The following is a 27512-nucleotide window of genomic DNA, read 5'->3' on the forward strand; positions in this document are numbered from 1 at the left end:
CTACTAGGTGCCAGTCAGAATTTTGCAAATTCTAAAACAGTGGCTTAAAAGTGGTACTGCTGTTGCAGACATTTAAACCTACATTAATTAACTTCATTTTCATTTCATTTATTTATTTATTTGAAAATAAATGCACATTAATTAACCTTTCTGTAAATGTGCCAGTGTTAGCCAACAGGCTATTTTTCAACTGCAGTCCTCTGGCAGGATGTCTAAAAACAACATATTGACCAGATGTTCATCAGTCAGATAATAAATAACACATACTTCTTGGACACTTGTGTTTAAAGCCATCTGTAAACACAACATTGGCATAATATCTCCTTATAATGTTGTTATAGTGAATATGTTAGCTAACATCTAACACATCTGACAGACACGGAACAACATTCATTTGGAGTCATGTTACTGACCACTTGAATGATGAATATTCACTCTCCTTTTAGCTCTTTTTTAGTCTCCACCAACTCGTGAGGAAAATACCTGGCTGCTAAATACTATTCATAGTATTTCACTGTTTCGTATCACATGTTTTAACCTTCTGAACGTGGAGAAAGTTTGGGCCTCACTGTGTTTAGATGGAGCAATTACAGCCAAAACAGCAGACCATTTTAATAGCTAATCAAATAATCAAGGCAATTTATTTTTATCAGCCAGTTCGAGACTGCGTTTAATGAGTGGCAGAGTAGGGGATGAGGGTGATTATCTTTGTTGCTGTTTGTTCTCTCTCTCTCTCTCTCTCTCTCTCTCTCTCTCAATTAGCCACCATGGTCGATATTTCTGTTTGAAACAAACTCAAAGTAGATGTGTACAAACATATACACTCTCTTACACACAGACACACAGACAAACATACACTATCATACATACTGTAAATTTAAACTGCAGGTTAACAGTCAAATGCGGGCTGAACACTTTGCCTCTCTCTTTCTATGCTGTCTGAGACCAAAGGCAAAACTCTTCTATTTATGTCTGAGTGATAATTCAGTATTATCGTCTGTTAACTTTCTGTGATATTGTACAATAACAATATGAACACATTACTGCAAATTAAAAAAAAAAAATTCTGATGTCATATGTGACAGTGGAGCACAGTTCACTGCACTTAACATCAATTTGATGATTTTATGAGATTTTGTCTGCATGTGCCATATTGCACTAAAGAATGATATTGAAAAAATACTTTCATTCATATCAACCAGCCTTTATTCTATTTCTCTTGTCCTGTATTGTGTTCTGTACTGTGCTTACACACCTCATCTGATAAAACCACAGTGTCCAGTACAAGGACAAACACACACACATTAGCTCTTCTAGATTTAAAAAGAAAGACATACTACATAAAGGTCTACAAGCACATACACACACATTGCACTGCCTGCACTACACAACAGTAACCATCACATTTATAAAGGAAATGGTGCTGTATGGGGATTTAGCTGTCTTTAACTGTAAACTACAGTATGTGATTGATAGAACAAGTGGAGAGGGTCTTACCCTGGCACTTCCCAATGACTGAACCAAAGTCATCTCTCACCGACCTGAGCAGCAAACACACACACAAAGAAAAAAGTGAAAAAGTGGTGTCATTACATTGCACGGCAACGATACACACACCCGACGGTGCAACCACACACACACACAGCCTGATATGACCTGGTATAAGGTGGGTTATAACAGCCACTGATAGCCTGCCAACTCAAGTAGCTCAATGGATCAAGCAGACAGGGCCTTCAGAGTAGACAGTGTTTAGACAGACTCTTAACAAAGCTCAGTGGATAAGGCCTTGAGCTGACTTAACACCCACTCACACCAACTAATGCCAAGAAGTGAGGCTATAAAACACTGTGTTTAAACAACAGTATTGTGAACAAAGGACACAAGAAAAACACACAATATCAAGCGTAGTGATAAAGGCATTAGCAGGGACTTGATTGCTCTCAATTACAACAGGTCATCCAAAACACTATCCTGAGTTAAGTGAACAACAGAAACATACTCAGCTTTATGTGTATGAAAATGACTTCCAATTACATGAAGGATCAAAAGGAAAACAGTGTTTTAGGCCAATGCTTCACACATTGGAATGTCTTTTGTTAGCCTCTGGAGAGTAAGACATACAGTGGCTTCACAAAGTAACATTCATTTTAGCTTTTTCTAAAAACATGTTATCACAGCTGAGATTGATGGGCAAAAATGACTATTTCATCAGATTAATAATTAAATCTACAACACCAAAAAGTGTGAAAAAAGTGAAGGGATCTCAATTCTGTCTGAAGCTCCTGTATTTCTATACCAGGTTCATTGCTATTGATTTTCATTTCAATTTTGCTCCATTTAAAGCATCATATTCATTTTGTGTCAACAGAGCACATTGCTGAGTGAGTAATTTTTCTCTGTGTAAGGGGGAAATTGGATTTGTGTCGGAAAATAATTACAACCACTCAAAATGAGCACAAACATACTCTTGTATTCTATGGTTTCTTTCTCTGTCCCTCACATGTTCACATGAATAAAAACATTTTTGGAACAAACATTTTGGTATTTTCAAATCGTTAGCCTTAAATTTTTATTTTGCCTGAAGTACCAAAGGTATGCTAAACGGACTCAATTATTTTTACTATGACTGATTGTGTTGAAAAAACTGCTGACACTGCAGCACTTTGTAAGAGAGATGTGATAAATCACCCCATTAATTAAAAGGCTCTCTATCACTCGCACACACAGATTGAGTGCCTCAAACAGCGGGATGGAGTTCAATAATTACCTAATCTCCACACACTGGTCCTGAACCACTGCCAAGAGTTTGCCATTACTGTGGAGAAAACAACAGACTGGTCAGGAATGAACAAGAGAAACAGACAAATGAGAGAGAACACACAGAGAGCAGAAGGTGAGAAGAGTAAATGGGGAGAAGTAAACAAATGTCATTGTGAACAATATAAATCGAGCTGAAATAAAGACCATGTGATTAAGGAATATAAATAGTTATCAGTAGCAATGTACAAAAGAATGTTTTTTTGTGTTTATAAGTTTGTGTAGCAGTGCAGTTTGGATGGAAAAAATAAAGTCTAGAATTGGATGGCTTAAGGAGAAGAGGAACAACAATAATTGGTGGCATTAAAGAGAGCAAAGATAGTTTCAGAGGGAATGAAATGAGAGAGAAAGGCATAAGGGCAGACAGAAACCAAATGGAAGGGTCATGCACATCAAACTAACGGACATCTGCAGCATCAATTGACCAAGCTTAACACTGTATTACGGGGCTGAATCGATAGCCAATTAAAGACTGCATTTCTACTTGGTTTGTCTGTTGTAATGAGTACAATTAAATGATTGGTTGAGGGGATACGCAAAGGGAGAGAACACCAGGAGAGGGCGAGGCTTAGTGAATGTCAGCGACAAAGTAGCCCACATTCAAGTATTGATCACAAAGAGAGAGTGTGTGTGTGAGTGTGTATGTGTTGCACCTTGCAAGCACCAGCTGCCAGTTGATTTGCTTGTTTGCCAGGTGGGCAAGACCAAGAGGCAGAGACGAGCTTGAGGGACTGGGAGTCACATGACCAAACAAACAAACAAACAAAACAATCAGAAATTTAACACATTACAAAAGGTTGATAACCACTACAGAGGCCATATTCAGCAAGATTCTTTTCTTATTAATACCAGTCTTCTTCAATGATGCTTAAAGTTCCTGAGTTTCATATTAAACCACATTATTGTGGATGACACCATGTTTCTGAATGAATTTATTCACTATGTCTACAGATATTTGTTGACAAATGACCAGTCTGTAATGGTGTAATAATCATCAATGCATAGGAGCGGACTAGACTAAATTTGATTATATATTATAATTATATATATAAATAACATATAACATTTTATTAAAACCTTCATTAATTTAAACTTAAATTGCATTTACTTTCATTTTAAAATTAATTCCATTAATTCAAATTAATTTATTTAATTAAAAATATTAAATTAATTTTTTTTTATTTTGACTTGCATGCAAAAGGTTTAACTACATCTTAAGTTAAATGAATTAAATTTAGTTAAACTTAACTATCAAATGAATTAAAACATTTATGGAATTCAATTCTAAATATACTATATTAAATTCGATTACAATAATTTAAACAAAATTATACTAAATAATGTTTCAAATTAAATGAAGTTTATTTAAAAGTTAATTGTGGTGAGCCACATTTGACTGATTGTGAACAAGCCTTAAAACAGTCCCCTGAACTCTAAACTCATTTTTGGAACTAAAATGCTTTCTGAAATACCCTTACACCAAAAGTTTCTCCTAACTCAGCCAGTTAGGATCTACTTTTATCCTTAGGAAGCCTTGTGAATAAAATACAGTATGTCTCCAGAATTGTAAGGATTTTTTATTCACGTCTTTTGTTTGGATTTTAGATTTTAATGCTGGACTTCTCTCAATCAATCTTTCAAATAGAGTTTTTAGCAATTTTTTGCGCCCATCTATTTCAAGTGAATTTAGCCATGGCACATTCACAATGTCTGCTGAGGATGATCTTCACACTGTTAGTAATTTCAGCCGTTGTGTACTTTTTTTACACTTTGTTTTACTCCAGTGTTTTTAATTGTGACATAAAGTTATTCTTGTGCATTATTTGTAGACACATTCAATTTTCAATTTCAATGTTTTCCCATTTCATTACAGTTTCAGTTTAATTTTATTTTTGGGTGTAGTTGATACCAGTGATTCTGTGCAATAGTAACCTAGATGACTGTTGTTGGACACTGATATACTGCATTGTATTATTCTGCCAATTCTAAAAATAAATTGCCAGAGACTTCTCTTGTCCCCCTTCTATAAAAGAAAATGTCACCGCATGTGGGTGTAGGGGCAGTCTGCCTACTCTCTTCAGTTCTAATGCAACTCCTGATCCCTTTCCATCCACCAAAAGAGAAAAGCTGAGAAAAAAGCATGAGGAGTTCTTAAATATTTAACAAGCTTACTGATGATACTAGCTAACCACCTGCTGAGAGGATAAGCAGGCCTTGATGCTAGAGAGCACTACACAGTTCACTACAGGCAACATCAAGCCATCTATTAACACATTAGATTAGATACAGTGCAGTAAGAGCAGGGTGAACAAGTATTTTCAGATTAATTCTGATAAAAAAATAAAAAATCTGAAGAATTCTTCATCTTGAATAGTGGATTCTTTCAGTCAGACTTTGGTTCGACAAAGTTTAGAAAGTGGAGATTGACTAAACCAGTGATTCTCTCTTTTTCTGGGATGCCCTGCTTCAGCTGAAAAACGTTCCCACAAACATACCCCCCACCCCATAATTTTTATCTATCATTAACAAACTGATAAAAAAGGATCCATGTTGAATTTTAGTGAAATATGGGTATCACCAAACTTTTTTTTTTAATTTAAATTTAAGGTGAATCATATTCATTCACCTTAATTTCACTTGTCCACAAACAGTTTGAGAACTACTGTAGTAACTCAATTAAGGTCTCAGTCCCAGTGTAGTAACATTCACATTTGTTGCAAAAAGAAACAGATACACTTTGTCATTAAATTGTGTTATGCTATAAATTGAAGACACAAACGTCTTAGCTAATCGTTGATTATTCTGTGTCTTCATATGTTGTAATATTGGTGAAACATTATATTATGACTACACATACAGTATTCAGGTCAAAAATACAAAGTGGTTTTAAATTTCATTGCTATTCCACTCAAGGATAGGAATATTTACAAGAATTACATTATGGGTGAAAGCTGTCTTTATATTTGCATATAAAAAAATGCTATACAGATATTCTGATTTCAGGTTGAATCCAAAAGTATTGTGTTGTTTTCAGATTTTGAGCCATCAAACCACAGAATTTACAGTTCTAAAGATTCTGTTGCTATTTTGGTAATTTTTTTATGTAATATATAGTTCTAGGCCTTAGATTTCATTTCACAAACAGTTCTGCATTTATAAGGTACCTAATTTAAACATAAACATACAAACCATACCATTTAGAAATCAATAATTATGTTTATACGTTGATCGTGTGATTTAGTATTAAGCCACACACTTCTTATTAGACAAATCATACCAGTAATAAACTAGTAATAATCACCATCTAACAAGCCTCTTATAGCATGTCAGCATGTAAGTTTGGAGAGACTGCGCTGCCTGTCAGCCTCTGGATATAGCGATATGATGATAAACTTACCTGTACCACAAATAGTGCAGAATTAAGCGGAATGGCCCTGTAAGAAATTCATAACAGTTAGTATCCAGAATTATAGTAAATGTGTGATAATGTCTTATTTTGTTTGACTGGAATGACTCTTGTCACATTCTAAATTAAGATTAGAGACTGTGTTTAATATAGAGCTAGAAGTTGGTGGGATCAGTCTCAGATCCAATCAAAAGTGGTCTAACACTAAAGCGTTCCCAAGACCAACAACTATTTATCAGCAGATCTGGCACCTCCTACTGTTGGATTGGGGGGGGAAATCTGTCTTCTTGAATATACAGACACTCGATATCATAACATTCATGCTGACATAATTTTGAGTAAGAAACCTTTCATATCTAATGCATCATGTATTCCAGGAATCATATCATATCTGCTGTCTGTGACTGGGTGCCTATAAGTATGCGTTATTTCTTCATTTGAGTTTGGGGAAGATAACACAAGACTCTGCCCCTGTACTCCTGTGCGCAAATTTTCATTAAGAGGTAGTCCTAACAGTTACTGTTGTCTTGTGTTTTCATTTTGGTGTAAGTCTGAAAACACCTTCACAGAATTGCTGACCTACTTTCCAGCAATCAGCAACAGTGATTTATTTGCTGGTTAACGGGTTGTGCGTTCGTGACAAAAATAGGCTAAATGGTATTGTTAAAGTTTGCTAAAAGATGATTGGAGACCAGCAAAAAGACAGGTGGCCCAGAAAGCAAAAGGAATTATCAGCCAGATCATGTTCTGTGCAGTGAATTTACTGTAATGCCCTCAGGCCAACGTTACAATGAATCATTCCTTCTGCTATCAGGCTACTAAAAACTGACATTTGTCATTTTAAGTGACTGTTATATATAAATTCTTAAGTTCAGTCATTCATGTATTTATATTACGTATTCAGTATAGGAACTGCATCGCGACGTATTATTTTTATCTATTTATTTTTATTTTACTTGTTGCTCCTTGTATTACCCACGTGTGTTCACCTGTTGCCTCTGTCATATAACTTGTGTGTATGGACTGGGTAAGCTGCAATGGAATTTCCCTTCTTGGGATTAATAAAGTTGTCTGAATCTGAATCTGAATCTGACACTGCTTGCTGCCAATCCTACACTTAAATCTGGTGGAAGCAGAAGCACAGTGAACTAACGCCCAAGCTACATATCTAAAAACATGCTGCTGAAAACATATTTAATTACAAAGTGTCCGCTTCAGTATGCATGGAAGAAGGCAGAACTTACCTGTCACAGCTTTTGCAATAAGTGAGGTGTGCTCCTTGTTGCCTCGCAACTGCAAATGATAAAAAGTGACAGGTGAGCTCATCACCTTTCATGTCTTTCCTCAAACAAACATAGTTGTAATCGGTTCCTTGCCTATTAGGTATTGAGAATGAATTTCAAATCTAAGTAAGTAAGTAAAGTTTATTTGTTTAGCAACTTTCACAAGTACAAAATCACAAACTGCTTTACATCAACAAAAAAGTAAAAAAGTTACAAACACAAATTGATTACCAGAATCAAGGATTCATTTAATGCTGTGGATAACTTCATGTTAACGTGTCTGGCAGACAGGGCACATACTCCATTAGGCTAGCTAACGGTGGTGAAATGTGAATGTTGTCCTATAAAAACACCCTAACTGCTAGTGAAACAAGTACATGTTACGTATAGTGGTGCAAAATGAAAGCTACACCCCACTGCAATATGATATGAGAATGTAACTGTTTCGCAAACTAATAGTAGTTATGTTTGTGCTACGTGGCTTTGCGCGGCTGGCCCCATACAACTGATGATAGTTGACTTTCGGTGGTCACTTTTACGAATAAACTGTCAACACAAGACCTACACAGCGGGTTGAAAATGGGAAAGTGTAATTTAGACCAACCTGAGTGTCCGTCTCTGGCGGCCATTCAGTAATAACAAGTAAGTCGTATAAAATATTTTCATCTTCGCCTTCAACTAGGCTATGTTCAGCCATATTTACTTGAACCAGCTGTCAAACGTCTACGGCAGTTAGCATGGGACAAAATATATCAAGGAACCGCGTTTGGAAACTTTAGCTAACCGCTCAGAAAAATCGGTTAGACTTCTTGACTTATCACACTATCAAATAATGATGTATAGGAATATGTGCAGTACACATGACCCCAAAAACCACGTGAAAACCAAAAAACATATTTAAAAAAAATAGTACTCTATCCGGAACCAATATTATAAGGTTGCTAGGTCAGTCCGCTTAACGAGTTGCACCCGCTTGCACCGAGCCAAAAACTGTGAACACGTTACATCCGGTTTAGTTGTATTCGTAGCAGCAATAATGGCAGCGTATTCTGGTAAGAAATGTGTCTTAATTTCATCGTGTTGACGTCGCATAACTATTTGACTTCAACACCAAACAACTTGTAAGAGTTACATATGCACACAGAATCATTAAATATGACTTTTGTTCCACAGAAATGGGGGTTATGCCTGAAATTGCGCAGGCTGTGGATGAGATGGAATGGCTGTAAGTGACTAAGGCTGGGCTGCCTACTTGACGTGCACACTAGTATTGCTAAATCATGCCTTTAATGTCATGTATGCGCACATGTTTTTTTTTTAGCTGTTACTAGATGCTATAAGCCTAACTGATTTATTTCAATCATTGGATTTCAGGCTACCTACTGACATCCAGGCTGAGTCCATTCCCCTAATTCTTGGTGGAGGAGATGTACTTATGGTAAGTCTAACTCGTTTTCTCTGTCTGTCTTAATAGGCTTATCAGAATTTGCACACCACTGCATACTACAAATTTTACATCTTGTTTTCCTGTTGTTTAGGCAGCAGAAACTGGTAGTGGCAAAACAGGAGTAAGTACTTGACAGCCACACGGTTTTAAAATACAACTTAACCTCTGGAGTTTGCATTTAATTTAATTTAATTTTTTATAATTAGCATTTAAATATCAGGTCAAGTAGCATAAAAAAGCTAACTTGTAATACTTGTCATCCTCAGGCCTTCAGTATCCCTGTGATCCAGATTGTGTATGAGACCCTGAAGGATCACCAGGAGGGCAAAAAGGGCAAAGCCTCCATCAAGACTGGAGGAGCCAGTGAGATTACCTTAATATTAATCACTTGTTTGTTTATAGGAACTTCTATATGTGTGTTGATTTAGAAGCTTAATTGTGTTCAAAGCATTGTACAAAACTCTCTGGTCTAATAGACCTAGCAAGGCCAGTGTCATAATTGATTAACTTTTATAATACATAGTATGAAGGCAGTAGTCTGTGCTCTGCAGATGTTTAACCAGACCTGTTTCTATTTTTGTCTTAGTTTTCAACACTTGGCAGATGAATCCTTACGATCGCAGTACAGCCTTTGGTAAGAGAAAAATAAGCATGTAATGTCATAATCCAGCACTGGGCGGTAGTCTAACCTTTTCCAAGTGCAATTGTATGTATTTGAGCTTTGTTCTTTCTCACCTCTCCTCATTGTCACTTTTTGTTTTTACCTGTACAGCAATTGGTCCAGATGGACTGTGCTGCCAGAGCAGGGAGTTTAAAGAGTGGCATGGCTGTCGCTCTACAAAGGGTGTCACCAAAGGTGTGTAATGCACACATCTACTTTAAAATTGATTGAGATTTAAAACAAGACCATTTAGGATTAGATACATTTCACAAGGAACCAACTATTTATTTGATAAACTTTAAAAAAAAAAAAAAAAAAAAAAAATGAATAGATTGTATATTTCTTTGTAAAAGTCATTTGTCTCTTCCTTGTGTTTCAGGGAAGTACTGTTATGAGGTGACCTGCCATGATCAGGGTCTGTGTCGGGTAGGATGGTCCACCATTCAGGCAGCACTGGACTTGGGTATGCTCCTCTACTCTTCACAATCTTCATGCTGCAAAACATATAGCAACTAAAATAAACTGTCTCAACGGAACAGTAATTTAATCCTTTCATTACAGGAACTGATAAGCATGGTTTTGGTTTTGGAGGGACTGGAAAAAAATCTAACAACAAGCAGTTTGACAGCTATGGAGAGGTAACAGTTGAGGGATTTAGATATATAAACAATTGTGAGGATAATTTAGATAATTAAAAATGTTAACTCTTTGATTTCTTGCTTCTTTGCAGGAGTTTACCATGCATGACACTATTGGATGCTACCTGGATTTAGACAATGGCAACATTTCCTTCTCCAAAAATGGTGCTCACTCAGTAGTTTCAGTAGTTTTCAGTATCATGATTGTGTAAAACATCTGTGACTGATAGTAAATAAAAAAGTACCTGTGTTTCTTTCTCATTACCATCTGATTTCTTCTTCTAGGTAATGACCTCGGTTTGGCTTTTGAGATCCCTCAAAATCTGAGGAATCAGCCTTTCTTTGCCTCCTGTGTTCTAAAGGTAAAACTAGAGAACAATTCAAAATAAAGGTAGAAAAGAAACCAAAATGTGCCAGATGAACACTATACAAATTGCTCCCTTAATTATCTGGCAGAATGCAGAGCTAAAGTTCAACTTTGGTGGAGAAAACTTTAAACACCCCCCAAAGAGTGGATTTGTTGCCCTGGATCAGGCGTCAGAGGGTCACACAGCCAAATCTTCTCAGACAGGTGCGTGGATGCGACCTGATTTCAGGTGCAGCAAACCAATATACAGAAAGTAGAGTTAAAAGTAGCCACAATAATTTGATTTTTAGCACAAATTCAAATGAGATGATGCATTATCTCCCACAATAAAGGTACAAATTCTTCATTTGATTTCATTGATGATTCTTGTTGAGTAACTGTCCTTTTTCTTTCTGTGCAGGCAGTGCCAAAGTCAGTCAGGTGAAAGCAGTATCCAATGCACCCAAAGCCCTGATCATTGAGCCATCTAAAGAATTAGCTGAGCAAACTCTCAACAATGTCAAACAATTCAAGAAATATGTGGACAACCCCAAACTCAGGTGAGTTATTGTGAGCTGACATTAACAGTGGCAGAAATAGTCTAAAAACATGATTTTCCTTTTAAAATTTAAAATTCAAGAATGTGTAGGTACTACTAAAACCAGTGAGCCACATCTATTCCTGTACAGTCCTCCACAGTGCAGTACTTTTTCATTGTGTGCTACATTTGCATGCATTTCCCAGTATATTTGTAATTCCACTTTGATACCAGCAGATGGCGTCAGTGCTCAAGTAAAAATGTGGGAATTGGTGTCTAATTTATCAAATTGTCACTTCAGGGAACTACTTGTGATTGGTGGTGTGGCTGCCAAGGATCAGTTGGCTGCTCTGGAACAGGGGGTATGTGACATGTACCATCTCCAAACATTTAGGACATTGTTACCAATAGAGTTCAAATAGTTTTTACTTAACAATTTTTGCTCTTCTCCCCGTTAATCTTTTCTACCCTCTGTGTGCTGTCTCCGCCTCGTGATTCATCAGATCGACATTGTGGTGGGAACACCTGGCAGACTGGACGACCTCATATCCACTGGGAAACTCAGTCTGTCCCAAATCCGTTTTCTGGTCCTGGATGAGTGTGTATGTTCAACACATGGTGGTTAATGGTTGATTTATATAGCATCGCTATCCTTGATTCCGTTAACAATTTATTTGCATTCTCTTTGTCCTCAGGATGGGCTGCTGTCAGCAGGCTATACAGATTTTATCAACAGAATCTATAACCAAATCCCACAGGTCACCTCTGATGGCAAGAGACTGCAGGTAACACTTCACTTGGGTTAAGCTGCATGTGCGGCATTTAAACAAGTTAGTTGCAGCAGTCACACTGCATTTTCATAAACTTTGTTTTTAAATGGCCAGCTAACAAAGCAAGTTGCACATTAGACAGAATATCTTATCATAGTAACACAAATCCCAAGACGATGTGTCATTTTCTAATCCAAAGCTGTACTATTTCACTAAGTGCTGGAAAATCAACAAAAGACTGTTTTTGCAAAATAAATCCAAACATTTTGTTTGGTAGTGTGTCATGTAACACCAGAACATTTGTAGCCATTTGTGAGTACATGCTGTGTTTACATATCTGAAGGTGGTTAAGTGATTTTCCTTTGATATCCCATTTGTCCAGGTGATTGTATGCTCAGCCACTCTGCATTCCTTTGACGTGAAGAAGTTGTCTGAGCGTATCATGCACTTTCCCACATGGGTGGACCTGAAGGGGGAGGACTCTGTTCCAGAGACTGTCCACCATGTAGTGGTGCCTGTTAATCCTAAGAGTGATCGTCTCTGGGAGCGTCTCGGCAAGAACCACATCCGGGTGAGTCCCACTTATTGGGCCAAGGACACATAAAAAGGGGAAACTAATTTCAAAACTGCTGAAGCATTTGTCTATAAATTTAGCTTTCAAACTTTGTCCAAAGATTTTATCATTCTTTTCAAAACTTGTGGGTTGCTATCATGTCTTTCCCTTGGTTTAGATTAATGTGTTGACAGGGCTTTTCTTTGATCTGTTTTTCTGTCTGTAGACTGATGAAGTTCATGCCAAAGATAACACCAGACCAGGAGCAAATTCTGCAGGTACGACCATATAAATAGCAGAATTTTGACTATTTGATTTTATCACTTGTAACTCTTTCGAGCCAAGCCTTTGGAGTCTTTTAGTAGATTTAGTAGACATTTTCCTTCCCTCTGTGGTCATGAACAAGGCATCAATAACAAGAACATATGTGTGTGTGTGTGTGTGTGTGTGTGTGTGTGTGTGTCTGTGTGTGTGCGCATCTTTCTGTGTCTGTGTGTATGTGCATTTTAGAAATGTGGTCAGAAGCCATCAAGGTGCTAAAGGGTGAGTACACAGTGAAGGCCATCAAAGAACATAAGATGGACATGGCCATTATCTTCTGTCGCACCAAGATCGACTGTGACAACATGGAGCAGTACTTCATCCAGCAAGGAGGAGGTAGGAGGCAACAGGGCCATTTAAATTATACTTTTCAGCCAAGTGGGAACAAATTCAGAATCCTCACTCAGTATTGGTCTCTTTTATTATTTCAGGTCCAGACAGTAAAAACCACCAGTTTTCCTGTGTTTGTCTCCATGGTGATCGTAAGCCCAATGAGCGGAAAAATAACTTGGAGCGTTTCAAGGTAAAAGAACAAAAACCTAATAATGCTCTTGGACAAAGTATTATCAGTTATCCTGTATTTTAAAATCTCCCTGTTTGTTCAGAAAAAAGAGGTGAGGCTCTTGATCTGCACAGATGTAGCCGCCAGAGGAATTGACATCCATGGAGTTCCATACGGTAAGAGAAACGTATAAGACTTTCAATGTAAAACCTACATTTTGACATACCTTTTCAAATACTGATTATACACAGTGTTTACTACAGCAGAACACTTTGTCGTATTTTATATATGCAAGCCTGCTCCCTGCCACCAGTTCTCACAACGATCATGGTTTTTTCTTCAGTGATTAACGTCACCCTGCCAGATGAGAAGCAGAACTACGTCCATCGTATCGGCAGAGTCGGAAGAGCAGAGAGGTAACTTAGTTGGTGATTGGTGAAAATTATTTTCTTAATCTTTCTTATTCTCATGATATTTGTGTGTTCAAATTCATCACCGTGAAATCTTCACATAACGCAAATTTCTTATCATGATACAATTTAACAGACGGACATTGAATTCCAATATTTACTTGATGAATACAGTCACGTGTCTTTTCAATTTAACCCACAGAATGGGACTGGCTATATCCTTAGTTGCAATGGAAAAAGAGAAGGTAGGGTGGATGATAGAAATCTAGTGATTTATTGATTTTATTTAAGTTAGTTTTTGAAAATGTAAGTACATGTTTCTGTGCAGGTGTGGTACCATGTTTGCCCGAACCGAGGCAGAGGTTGCTACAACACCCGACTGAAGGAGGATGGAGGTTGCACCATCTGGTACAATGAGAAAGAGGTGAACAAAGATGCATATGCAAACTTAGTCATGTTAAGGCAGCTAGTTAAGTTTCCTGTTTGAAATATGACTCCATCTCTGATTCAACAGATGGGTTTTTAAGTGATTTGATAAGCAGCCGATGCATTTGTCATCCTGGCAGAAACAGCACCCTTGGGTTTTGAAGGGTGTCTCAGGTGTATAATCTAATACTGTCACCATGAACCCTACTGGGTAGCAAAGTTTGTTTCATTTTGATTTTTATTTTGAAAGCTCAAGCACACACAGACTTTTGACCCTCTCCCACACTCTTCACTCTCATTTCTGTTGTAACCTTTTGCCTCTCTCTGACCACAGCTCCTGTCAGATGTTGAGGAGCATCTAAAGTGCACCATCACCCAGTGTGAGCCAGACATCAAAGTACCTCTAGATGAGTTTGATGGAAAGGTCACCTATGGTCAGCGCAGGGCATTGGGAGGTATGTATGACAGAGTGACAAAAGGAGGGAGGGATAACAAAGAGGACGACTGATTGTTCCCATAGACTGTATGTAAATTTGCACTTAGCCTCCGTGACGTCACCCATAGGTTTCTGAAGAGTGGTTTTGAAACTCAGACTGGGCTGCTATGCCGTCGCCATCTTGCTAGTGCTTAACTCTGCCCAGCTCCCGCCTAATCCAAAAATAGGCAAAGAGGAGGGGCGCATGTGGAGCGAAGACTTCGTTGCATACCGGTTTCTGGGAAGCATACGCTCATCCACCTGTCACTCAAAGCGGCATACCATCAATTATGCAGAACTTCAAACCTTTATAAAATTTAAATTGGAGAGTTATAAAAAATTCACACCCCCTGCAGTTGTTATGGAGGGGGAAAATAGTTATAGAGACCAAAAATGTTTTTCGTACCAGGCTGTAAACATGTTGATTTCTGCTGTAAATTTGAGCATTTTAACATGGGAGTCAATGGGGATTGACTCGATTTTGGAGCCAGATTCAAGTTGCCATTGAAAAATTGCAGTTTTTGGTATTTCCATGTTGGCTTCATTTTCCTGAAACATCTGTAGTTACTGCATTAATTGTAATTAGGCAATATCACATGAGAGGGAGGGATGTTGTACTGAATATCAGAACAATTTTGATTCGGTCATAGGTACGAGGCCACAGGCTGATATTCAGTACAACATCACTCCCTCTCGTGTGATATTAATTAATACAACAGTTCTACGAGCACCATAAATAAGCAACAACAGATTATGATTGTGTTTATTTTATCATGTATTTGGCTTTGCCAAAACAAATAGATCCGCAGCTGGACTGGACTGTTGCTAAACAACACATAAACATTTTCCTGACCCTCACATTGCACACTAGTCTGCTACTTTGTCTACACATTACCTCAGGAGAGCGCTGAAGTATCCAGGCTTCTTCCTTTCATCCTCTTCTGACAACCATACATAAATTTATTCAAATGTTATTTCTGGAAATAAATTCATCTCTTCAGTGCAAAGTTGGTTACAATCTAAGATAGATAACGGTCGTAACACTAATAAACTGGTCGGAACTAACTGTTGTATAATGAGCATTATATCATGACAAGGCAGGCAGTAGAGCTGTAGACATTTATTATATTCACTGCTATTATGTTGAACTTAACCACCAAATCTGCTGCTTTTTCCTAGGTGGTAACTACAAGGGTCATGTGGATGTACTAGCTCCAACAGTCCAGGAGCTGGCTAACCTTGAGCAGGAAGCCCAAACGTCCTTCCTCCACATGGGATACATGCCAAACCAGCTTTTCAGAGCCTTCTAAACACACCCCAAGTAGCACAACCACAAGGCTGCTTATCCAGAATTTAAAAAAAATAATAGTACATTTCACATGTTATAGCTACAAGGCACTAAATCTTTGTGTAAGCAGCAGTGTGCAATTATATTTCAAGTTTTCTTCCCACTCAGAGATGAATATATAAACTCATATCTCATAAATTAATTAAACTATGAAATTTATATTCAAAGGTTTCAAGATGCCAACACTACACTGGGTATGGCAAACTTCTCTACGGTCAGCACCCAGAGGATAACCAGATTCCTGATTTTGAATTTGGTAGATTTTGTATTTTGTTGATTGATACTGCTACATGAAATATTTAAGTTTCTCTATGGAGTGATTGGCAAAAAAGTGTGTTTAAGTGGCTTGATGTTTTCTTTTCTGAAATAAACTAGTAGCCTGCTTAATTAGGATTTGCATCTTTATTCCTATTATTTACTTCTAAGGAAAGACAAATCTATATCAATTAGAAATACCTTTTTTTGTTAAATTTTATTTTGTGTCAAAGATTTTTTGTTTGTTTAGCAGAAATTTCAACAGGCTGCAGGGAAATGTTTTCAAGAAATATGTTTCTTTGTATTAGACAGCTGTGCTTATTTGTTTATTAAAGGGCATATAAAAGTCAAACTACTTACCAAAAAAAAAAAGACTAATCTTGTGGAATAATGTATCATGACAAATCTTTGTGATTTGAGTAACCATGGAAACTCAAGTAGCGAAAACTTTCCTGTAAAAAATGAACAGGAATATGTGCAAATGATCAGACCCACCCCCCTTGAGAGCCACATTGCTTCATCATACTTAAATATAGAAACATGGTGGAAACTTAAAACTTGTTACAAGACTTTTTGGCGGGTTTAAATCAGCATTTTGATAGCTTTTATTTTTGTTATATTTTTACAAAATTTCAGTGTATTGCACAGAATATTGGGGGTTATAGTGTGTGACATTATGCACAACCTAAAGTGCCATCCATGAAAATTTCTTCAAAAAACTTCAACCTCTTTTAAATCTCACAATATCCAACCTTGGTGGACAATTTATATATGTAAATATAAAGAACCTTGTCTCCTCTCACCCAGTGTTACTCTCACTCTGGCACTAATTGCAGTTTTTGTAGTAATCACCACTTAGTACAGACTACTGGCCAAAACTCCTACAGCCTGTAATGTTAAACTGAGCTGTGAAGAGATAGGAGTTTTTACATTTAGACAGCTCCTAAACTGTAAACAGTGGGTACTCATTTACTTTGTTGAAGACTTGGGATGGGTGTACAGAAATAATAGGCAGAAGTGGACTAACCAGACTGATTGGATCAACTCAGGTATTACTAATTATATTAACAAGCTCTCTATACCTGCAGTGACTAAGGTCAGGATTAAGTCAATTCTCCTGAACATGAGAGTCAAAGATGACTGTGTGTTTGTGTGTAAAAGTCTATGATGCAACTACTGCCATCAATATTTGCAATGGTCACATTAACAGCCATTCCACTGCCTGAGGTAGTATGAATGCATCCATCACATCAGTGCTCCCTCATTTCCACTTGTAAATACCCATCATCTGACAGCTAATTGATAAGCAGTAAGCACATTCAAAATTAGTCCTATAATTCTGCTTTATGTCTGTTAATATCGTTTTATTTGTCGATAGTAAATTTTTAGACACTTATTTTGAAGTGGTTGCTTTTTTATATATATTATCCTGAGGGAGTTTCGCACTACTAGAGGTCTGATGCACACTCTATTCCAGCTGGTGGCGGTAATGCACCAATTCGTTGTTTGCCAACCGCCAATAAATGTCAAAGAAGATGAAGAAGGCACGTTGCTTTGTTTCTCCTATAGCCTGGAAATTTAAAATCTTGATTTGTACATGAAGACATTGTTTGGGACACTTCCTGGTGTAAGCACGTGAGCATATGTAACAGTGTTAAAACTGCACTTTAGTAATCATAATTTGTATTAGCAAATTTTATTTATTGTTTAATAATTCTGTTGAGTGTTTGTGAATTTGATCATGAGTTATTCTTATTTACTGTTGTTTTTATTATTACCAGTTGGGAATACATTGCCGCACATTAGCTTTTCTTTTTTACCTCCGGTGTTTCCGTAGCCCCCATCCCCTTTACCAATCACAGTGCTGTTTGAATTGCTGAAGGTAAGTCGTGTAGACAAAAGTTGTTGCGCTATTTTATTGTCTTCATTGTACAATAAGCTATTTATGTTGACATTTTTAAAACATCTTGTTTACAGTTAATACTACTGCGTTATTCAGCTGTTTTGTGTTGTTTTGATCGTTTATGAGTTTTGTAGATATTTAAGCTCATTGTTTAGGCGCCAGTCGTGTTACTGCAGGCTGCTCTGTGTCATGCGACCAGCGGGGTGCTTTTGCATGTTTAGGAGGTGCAGTAGACAAATAATGACTTTTGTATTGTTTTCTGCAGGAAAAAGTAAACAGTGGAAAGCAGTTCCCTGTATCGTATCCTTTGGACGTCCTTTCCATGATGTGTTACACATGACTGCTGTGAGACTGTTCCGCCTGCTTTAGGTAAGTCTGCCACCATGGGTGTGTTGGGGTCTTCTCCCGTGAAACTGACTGTGGGCCACAAGGCGACCCCAGAGAGGGAAAAAGAAGTTTCCAGTTAATGTTGTTGTATTGTATGGTACACACAAAGCCTGTTCTTTTCCTGTCACTATAATAATATCTACACTATTCTCCATTCCCGTGCTGGAGAGAAAAGTGTTCTTATTAAATAATCTTATGCAGTGCTGTAGGAGTCCTAAAACCAGGTAGTCAGCATTTTAGCACTAACATAAGCCTATGTTTTTTTGGTTAGATGGATGAAATATGGATTGTGGTTAACACAAGCTCTAGAGATTTTCACGTTTTATTCTATGAACAAAATACGTCAGTAAATACCCCAGTCGTGATTTCTTTAAGCTTTTACGTGTTAAAAAACGGTTGCTAACAAATAGTGAAATGGGAGTGCAGGGGTTGTTGGCGACGTTAAATGTAATCAGACACAATCGGACACCAAATGGACCTACTCAGCAGTCCATCCTTACAACCTCGTTGTGTTTATACTCACGCTCTTACAAATTATTACTAATTTTGTAAGAGCAAAGGCTTTTATGGAAGAGGCAAGCATGCTAAATCAAACTTTCTTTTAGTTCTTTATTTCAAATATTCCAAATAAAAAATAAGAAATATAACCACAACAGCAGCTCAAAAGAGGTTAAAATACATATGGCATGACTAGATAATGATAATGTTAATGAAATGAAATGCAAATAGTATATTAAATGAAATAAGATATGCCAGGGGTAAAGATAAATAAATAGAAAGTGACTTAAATGAAAACATTAAAATGGGAGCAGAATTTCATAGTTTTAATAGCTTTTTTTTTTTTCAGTTATTGTCTTAATAAAAAACTTTTTTTGTTGAAAACATGAAAGTGCTGTTTCATTTTAGCAAATGTACATTTATGAATGTAAAACTTTGCAAAAAAAATATGAGATTGATTAGGAAATACTACTTTTCATATTTTGTGTTGATCCTTAAAAACCAAAACAGATGGACTACTGTCTCTGATTTTAAATTAACCCTCCTTCACCTTATTGACCAAAAAGCTTTAGCTTTTTAATTCAAAAATCCTGAAAGTGGAGTTGATTTGTGAAAATTGTCCTGCTGAACAAACTATGTAAACATCATAAAGTTTTGTTTATGACTGAGCTTGTTCTGCAGTAATCCAAAAGCCCATGTAAAAATCCAATTGGCTTTTCTGAGAAGGGAACCCGAGTGACATCTTTTTTTAATTGAAAATGTATAGAAACATACATTTTGCAATAAATAAAATATACATTTAAAAAAAAATATATATATGTATATATATATATATATATATATATGTATATGTATGTGTGTATATATATGTATATGTATATATATATGTATATATATGTATATATATATGTGTGTGTGTGTGTGTATATTTTGCCATGGCATAAGTGTAAGGTGTATGTTAAACAAAAATATTATAATGTAAGCAAGCATTATATGTCTTAATTGCTTTACTATTTGTTTTTCTAGAAACGGTGGATATACTGTATATTTTTCAATGACTATGATCAAAGCAGAAAAAAAATCTGAAAACTTATTCTCAGGGATGAGATGCTAACATCCGGGTTGGCCTACAAAAAAGTGTCATCCCTGCAGCACTATTGCTTACAGACTTCAGTGAAAGCAGATCAGTCTGTCTTTCTGTTCCATTTCAAGTGCAATTTAATCTACTGCTAAGCAATCAAATACAGTTTTTCCCTGTTATGTTCAATGTTAAACTCTGCTGTGTTCATAGGTTTTAGAGCGTCATGCAACCAATGCATGCAAGTATTAACAAAAATGTAAAATTGTGTTCCACACAGGGCTACACCAGCACCATCAACGACTGGACAGATGTTCACCTAGGATGCTGATAAAGTGTGGGCCAGACATGTTGGAAATGGTTTTGGCTAAAATCACTTTGTTTTACAAGGTATGCAGCTAATTTAAACACACATTTTTCCTAATCTGAAAAGATAACATTCATCAGTCTCCCTACTGGTGTGCTTTTTTAGACTTTTCATGGGGGAGCAGGGCTGCTGTACAGACTGAATCCAATTCATACACAAATGTAATATATGTATGGTAAAATGTGAACAATATGATCACATAACTAGAAAAGAAACACTGGAAATTATTTCCAATTATTGAACTCAGATTACGGATATATGCTGCTGCAAATAAGTACAGGAATTATTAAATTTCTTACTGAATATTTTTGCTCTTTTGTTTGATGATTAACTTTGAGGGAAAAAACCTCTCTTCACTGATCTACTTTATCAAGTAAATGATCTTTTGCTATTTCCAGTGTTACTATGACTTAACGTCCAGCCTAAGATGGAGTTGTTGCAGGTGCACTTTCCGTTGTTAAATTGATGCTATCTTGGTGTCTACATCGTTCACACTAACAGCGTGTGATTCATATGTGAGACTGCAACCCTGTCTTTAGGGTTGTTGTGGTTTCTGTGTAGTGTTTTGAAGACTTTACTTTAGAGAATAAGCCAAAATTTATACTGTAGCTTAATATCATCACAAAGTGGTGCACAATTAAGTTTACTTTAGACATGGGCTCTGAAACTCACTGTCTACTTGTCTGCTTTTCCACTGAGCCTTCTGACAGTCAGACCACTGTGTAGCAGAGAAGATGTTGGAGAGTATAGTATCTTCAGTGCACTTTGCCTTTATAGATAATGAGAAACCTGGGAAGAACTTTTAATAACATTATTATATTATTTTATTGACTGCTCTTAAATCAGTATCCAGTACCTATAATATTACTAAGATGAATCAAATCAGGTGAGCCCTTGCGCATTGCTGTTAGGGGAATCATTGTTACGTTTTTGTTACACCAAAAGGTATTAAGTAGATGACAAGAAAGACACAGACTTGCAAAACCTAACATTTGAGAAGCTATAACTAAATCACATTTTTTGGTATTTTGGTCTGATGAATTTGACATTATGAGTACATTTTTATGGTGTATAACTACAAACAGAGATTTATGGTGTATTATTTATATTTGTTTCCCCCTAAACTACATACAGGAAAGTAATTAAAAGGAGATAACTGAGGATGGACAACAGGGACACTGGCAGTCTGAAGAACAATAAAAAGATGGATGCCAATACAATATGGCAGTGGCGCATGATGCATGTAAAGAAGTACTCAAGACATCCAGAACCATTCCATTACAGCAATAACATGAGACTAGATTTTAATGTTCGATCCAACACACACAAGAAATTGGATTTACGTTCATTGACAAATGGTGTCATACTGGAGGTCTGTGACTTTGCGAAAACGGTTCGCAAAAGTAAATGGCATTTTATCACAAACATTCTGGAGAACAATTTCGATCTTGGATTGAAAAACGAGCAACAGCGGATTGAGTTTACTTCTCAAATTCTGCACAAAGTCAGAGACTTGATCCAAAAACCTCCTGAAGATAAACATGAAGCTTTTACTCTCTTTGACACGTCATCTGAGCCAGAATGTAGCAGCAACAGCAAAAGTGGGCCTAACATGGGATCTACAGAATATAAGACTGACTGGTTCCTGGTGGACATGGATGGTATGGATGAAAGTGAACATGAAGATAAATTGAAGTGTTCACAAGCACCATCTAAAGACTATATGAAGATGGAAGAGATGGATGGACCACGTACTGATGACAGTGGTGATGATGATGATGATGAGGAGTTGGAGTGTTCAAAGCCTAAGTCAGCAAGAAAACTGGAAGAGGATGTTCTCCCCCCCTCGTTCCCTTGTTGTGAAGTAATTGGTCTGAACCTTGATGTTTGGTCAAAACAAAGTCTAGATCCAGGTTTACTGACAAAGGGCATGATGTTAGAGCTAGTACAGTTCACTAGAGCATTGACTGCATCCCACAGATCTATTGTTCTCAGTGTGTTGAAGCATAATTTTGAACTTGATCTTAATAGTCAACAGGAAACAAATCAAGTTTGGTTCACAATATTACAATTGCAGAAAAGGAAGAAGCTAATTCTTACCACTGGTACCAAAATCAGTCCAGATTTTAAAAGTGAGCCATTTTTCTTTCAGACAAATCCCCTTGAAAAAGGATCAGCTCTGTCCAGAGTGGGAGCCTCACTATATCGATTGAAAGAAGTGAGCAAAAGAAGACAGTCTGATTTAAAAAGTAAATGTGAAAAAAGAGCTCTTTCAACAACTAGAGAACATGTCACCAAACGGCGCAGAACAGAACAGGCTGAACAGGAAGAGACAAACACACTGTCTCATCATACTGATATGTATAACAGTGAAACAGCAGAGGAGGACCACAGCTACATGTGTACTTTAGACTCAGACAAAGTCACAGATTCGGAAAATAATGAAAATGGAGATGACTTACAAAACCCAACAAGTTCTGACATCCATAGTAAATCAGAATCAAGCTGCATGGGTACACGTGAACCTTTCCTCACTTCCACTAATGGTTCATCCAGTTTACCAATTGTGAACTCAATTGTGAACCTAATGAAATGTCAGCCTGATGAAAGAGGACAGTGTGGAGATGAAGAGAAGACAGCGATTCCAAGAACTGTGCCATACAAATGTGACATGGAAGAAGAGGAAATGGAAACGGAGAGCCACATGTGGAAATTGCGTGCAAATCGTGTAAAACAAATCCTTTCCTTACAAGAAAAAGAGTACTGTGCATTCTTCTGGTCAAAGAAAGCTGGCATAGAATTTGATGTTGGATTTGGCCCAAAGCAAAACTTCAGCATTGACTCTTTGTGTAATCCTGTTCTGCTTGAGGTTGCTAAATTTGCCTTAGCAATGAATTCATCCCAGCAGGATTTCATCATGGAGATTCTAGAGTACAACCTTGACTTCAGTCTGTGGAGTGAACACCATAGGAAAACCGTTGTATGTGAGGTTATGAATAGAGTTAGACAGCTTAAAAGAAGTGATGATTCCGTCAGGCTTTCAAAAGAGGTTTTTGGACTTCCTGGTCCTATGTCATCAGTTAACATGACCAATCAGAGCATGGGTAGTGTCAAACCTGAAGTCGGCAGCATATTGAGAACAACTGAAAGTAATGCTGCTCCCATGTGTCCTCCTGATTTACAAGCTGAAAACAAAGAACACAGGGTGGACATCTATCCCTTCTGCAAGGACATTGGTCTGAAGCTAAATGTAATCTCCAGTCAGCCACATAAAAAACTTGAGATCAACAAATTGACCAATGGGGCAATGACTGAAGTGACAAACTTTGTAGAAAAGTTGTGTGGAACATTTGATCAGATTTGTATTGACATCCTCAGACACAACTTTGATCTTGATTGGCAAAATGGAGATTCTGACCTTGCTAAAACTATTCTTGCTCGAATTCCTGTTATATTGGAGCACAAAAATCTATCAAATGTAACAGGCTTTAAGAAAATAAACCCAAGAAAGCACAAAGAATTTTTAATGATGGTGATGGATTGCCAGAACAGCCCAAATTTAGATACATGTAGTACTGGCTCTTCCCAGGCTCCAATCATAGACCAAAATGTAGGGAGTTCCGTTGACACTGACAAATATAATGAGCTTGATTTATTGTTGTGGAAATTGCGGGCTAATCAAATTCAACAGATCCTCTCAGTGCCTCATGTAGAACATTGCCCATTTTACTCCTATTCCAGATGCAAGAAATTGGGCATTGATTTCAATGTGGGATCTGGAGTGAAACAAAATCTGGATCTAAAATTACTGACCAATGGCATCATGGTTGAAATGAACACTTTTTCTACAGCACTGCAACCAGCTCAAAAGGATTTCATCACAGAGATTCTGGAGTACAATTTTCATCTGAATTTTAACAATGAGATGTGTCGCAATGTCTTTGCACAGCAAGTTCTGGACAAACTGATTAAATCGACTCTTAAATGTACGAAATCCAGATTGCTGAAAATGTCTTTTAAGCTCCCTGACTTAACAGACATAGATGAATCTACTTATCTGAAAGCTAAATATTGCCCTAAATGTTATCAAGACAGAAATTCTAAGATTAGTCAAGATGAATCCAATTCTGACCATATGCTACATCCTCGTCCACATGCCATGACTGACACAGTCTCTACTGAAGCAAACTGCACAGCACAAAAGCCTACAAAGGATCTGTTTTCTACTTTCCAAGTAGCAGAGGAGACAATAATGGACAGTTACCCTCTCTGCAAGAAAATACGTTTAAGCCTATGTGTGGACAAAAACAAACCAAAAGATAAACTTGACCCCCATGTATTGACAAATGGTATTATGAAGGAAGTGGCTAGTTTTTCCAAAAGATTGTGTGGAACAAAACATAAGCTCATTAATGATATTCTTGAACACAACTTCAACCTTGGCATGCAGAGCCAATATATAAATCTTACAATGCTGTGCCAGAGAATGTTGTCACAATACGGTGAAAGGCCCACCTGGTTCAGTGAAGTTTTTGTTATTCAGCCATGTACTCCGAGAGAGTTTAGAGATGTGAGAAAAGTGGAAGAAGTATCTGCCACACAGGAAAATGAAAGGAAGGAAACAACCAAAAAAAGAAAGCAGACACTGCAAACAAAGAAGAAAGAAGCCACACTATTGAGTGATAGCATGGGTGCTGTAAAATCAAGAAGAGATGGGCAGAATAGTGGAGACTGCTATCTCATTTGCACAGAGATAGGTCTGGACCTAGACATGACATCAAAATCAGGAGACAAGGAAAAACTGGACTTAAAGCTGTTGACTAGAGCTGCAGTGATGGAGATCTATAAATTTCTAGGAAGGAAACCACAACACTACTTCCCAGGCGCCCTGTTTGACATCCTTGACTATAACTTTAATCTAAGCTCACAACACTACAGGCAGTGGGAATTTTCCATAGCTACTGCAGCCAAAGTCAAAACCATGGTCAAACAATACCGGAAAAAATTGCACAGAGCAAATGAGGTCTTCAAATTGCCATTTGTGTTTGAACGCAAAGAATTAAAAGGATTGGTACAAGAGAGACAAAATGAAAGTCCTAAATCATCTGTGGAAACAGCAGACATGACAACGAATGAAGAATGTAGAGCTGTTCAGCCTTTGAGAAACCTTTCAGATGTCAATCATGCCCATCTTCTTAATGTCAAAACTAATGAGGAACTTTGGTTTGAAGAGGAGGACACAAAGTCTCAAACCGATCCTGGGACAATAATGCAGATGACAGGGAGTCCTGTGAGTGGAGATTGTGACAGTCGTTTCCAGGAAAACATACAGATTAAAAAGGAGGAAGATGATTCACATTATGGTGATATGAAACCAGAACCAGTCACTGAGGAAATAGATAAACCTGCAGGATCCTTTGGATATACTTTAACTATATGTCCAAAATCTGAAAGTCATATAAAAACCGAATCAGAAACGGAGGATGCCCAGTATTACAACCTGGCTGAACCACAAGTATCTGAAGGATATGCCAGGCACTATGTAGGTACAAAGACTGAGAGCAGTGTGAAAACAGAATCAGACAGTGAGGATGTCAAGTATGAAATCCCAGTCGAAGCAGCAGGATCATCATACTCCATGGTAACCATATGTCAGGACACTGAGAGTACATTGATCAAACAGGAGCAAGAAAATCGGTCAGTCTTCATTATGGAGATGTTTCAAACACAAAGTGAAGTGGAAATCAAACAGGAACAAGATTCTTAATAATCTAAGTGATGGTCCACAATAAAGACAGTTGTTAAACAGATAGTGTTCAGCTGTTCGTCCAATATTGAGAATTTGACGAGAATTAGTTTTAAGGATGATGAGACACTGAACTCTTCTCTGTAGATATTACCTGATTGTAATTCAGCAATTGGAGGTTTTCTGGTTTGTTTTCAGGTGTTTGTTTGTGTTTTTAATGTTGTTTTTCCACTGTTTATTAGTGCCTTTTCTAACCTTCATGCTATTTTTATATAATGTGTTCATTTTTTTTCCAAAAAGAAAAAGCTGCTTACTGACAATGAAAAATGAAAGACGTTGTAAACTACAAAGAACTGTGGTCTCTTTTTTCTTTTTTTTAATTTGTGACATAAATGCGTAAAGATTGAGTGTGTGATTGCTTTAAAAAATTGAATCCACTTTATAATGCAGATATACTTTAAAATGACCTAGATCTTGATGGAAAGTTGTATTGTTTTAAACTGTTTTAGTACATTTTTAATAAAGTTTCAAAAGCATTTCTTTTACCAATGTGTGCTCTGCTCCAATATTTTCAAGGGTTAACATCTTGCTCGCCCTGTTTTTCCACAATGAAAATACATTGTTGAATTACATAGAAATACGATTTAAATTCAGTTGAAATTGTGATATTGATCTTGATAGTTTTTAGGATTTAAAAGAAACTACTGTCGTCTGTCCCACCAAGATCTACTGTGATAACATGGAACAATTCATTCAGCAAGGAGGAGGTTGGCAGCATCAGTGCAATTTATATTTTACTTTTCAGTCATCAGAAGACATGTTTTAAAAATGAGAACATCCTGTCACACATCTCATACACACACGTAAATGTAAGGACATGATGACAAACTTTTCTTCCTATGATAAATTCAGAATCATCACAGTAGTTGTCTGTTTTCTTCATAGCAGAGTTGACAGGTAAATACTGACATCCTTAAAAGAAATATCTCCTGGTGTGTGTTAGGGCATGTTGAAAGAGGTGAATTTTTATTACTATTGATATTATAAATGAAAATGAAAATCACATTGAATTATCAAATTTATCTTCTTTACAACCTTAAAATTTCATATAACACCTCAAAATGTCTCATGACGATATGATTCAACTTAAAGAGAACGAATGCTAATCGTGATGAATATAGTTAAAATCTTGCCATTTCACTTTAAGTCCCTGAATGGGAATGGCTATCTCCTTAGTTGCTATGGAAAAAGAAAAGGTTGGTGGATGATAGAAATCCACTGGTTCTTAATTTTAAGTAAGCATAGTTTTTGAAAATGGTTGGTTGCAAGTACATGTT

The 27512-nt window shown here is 37.0% G+C and overlaps 3 protein-coding genes across 4 annotated transcripts in view; 2 read left to right on the plus strand and 1 right to left on the minus strand.

Moving 5' to 3' along the window:
* The window catches only part of nbas (NBAS subunit of NRZ tethering complex), a 143315-nt gene extending 135074 nt beyond the window's left edge, over positions 1-8241 (minus strand). For both annotated transcript variants that reach the window (XM_087180396.1, XM_023430124.2), the window contains exons 1-6: positions 8111-8241; positions 7468-7516; positions 6215-6251; positions 3471-3548; positions 2768-2815; positions 1498-1541 (exon numbers count right to left, since the gene is read on the minus strand). In XM_087180396.1, the coding sequence (XP_087036522.1) occupies positions 1498-1541; positions 2768-2815; positions 3471-3548; positions 6215-6251; positions 7468-7516; positions 8111-8203 (349 nt within the window). In that variant the 5' untranslated portion in view covers positions 8204-8241. The remainder of the gene's footprint in view (positions 1-1497; positions 1542-2767; positions 2816-3470; positions 3549-6214; positions 6252-7467; positions 7517-8110) is intronic.
* Positions 8242-8475: 234 nt separating this feature from the next.
* ddx1 (DEAD (Asp-Glu-Ala-Asp) box helicase 1) lies at positions 8476-16328 on the plus strand. Its single transcript, XM_023430285.2, has 26 exons — positions 8476-8558; positions 8680-8731; positions 8881-8944; positions 9045-9074; positions 9220-9316; positions 9540-9587; positions 9726-9809; positions 9994-10077; positions 10176-10252; positions 10345-10417; positions 10538-10614; positions 10709-10823; positions 11020-11158; positions 11438-11498; positions 11640-11738; positions 11832-11921; positions 12289-12477; positions 12686-12737; positions 12970-13116; positions 13212-13303; positions 13386-13458; positions 13626-13698; positions 13895-13937; positions 14021-14116; positions 14453-14573; positions 15773-16328. Exons 1-26 carry the CDS (start codon positions 8543-8545, stop codon positions 15901-15903), a joined length of 2223 nt encoding a protein of 740 aa, XP_023286053.1. The 5' UTR covers positions 8476-8542; the 3' UTR covers positions 15904-16328.
* A 2033-nt stretch (positions 16329-18361) lies between these two features.
* LOC111672514 (uncharacterized) lies at positions 18362-26720 on the plus strand. The gene is made up of 3 exons (XM_023429948.2): positions 18362-18468; positions 20343-20452; positions 21564-26720. The coding sequence occupies exon 3, from the start codon at positions 21592-21594 to the stop codon at positions 26194-26196; it is 4605 nt and encodes a 1534-aa protein (XP_023285716.1). The 5' UTR covers positions 18362-18468; positions 20343-20452; positions 21564-21591; the 3' UTR covers positions 26197-26720.
* Positions 26721-27512: the final 792 nt, after the last annotated feature.

Source organism: Seriola lalandi, unplaced genomic scaffold (genome assembly GCF_002814215.2).
Source record: "Seriola lalandi dorsalis isolate HSWRI2012SDOR001 ecotype SW California unplaced genomic scaffold, Sedor1 jcf7180002054901, whole genome shotgun sequence".
In the NCBI taxonomy this organism is placed as follows: Eukaryota; Metazoa; Chordata; class Actinopteri; order Carangiformes; family Carangidae; genus Seriola; species Seriola lalandi.

Coding starts and splice junctions, on each gene's coding strand:
- ddx1 (XM_023430285.2), top strand. Junction 11,922..12,288: donor CTGATGGCAAGAGACTGCAG/GTAACACTTCAC, acceptor CCATTTGTCCAG/GTGATTGTATGCTCAGCCAC. Junction 13,699..13,894: donor AGAGTCGGAAGAGCAGAGAG/GTAACTTAGTTG, acceptor TTTAACCCACAG/AATGGGACTGGCTATATCCT.
- LOC111672514 (XM_023429948.2), top strand. CDS start 21,592: ATGGACAACAGGGACACTGGCAGTCTGAAGAACAATAAAAAGATGGAT.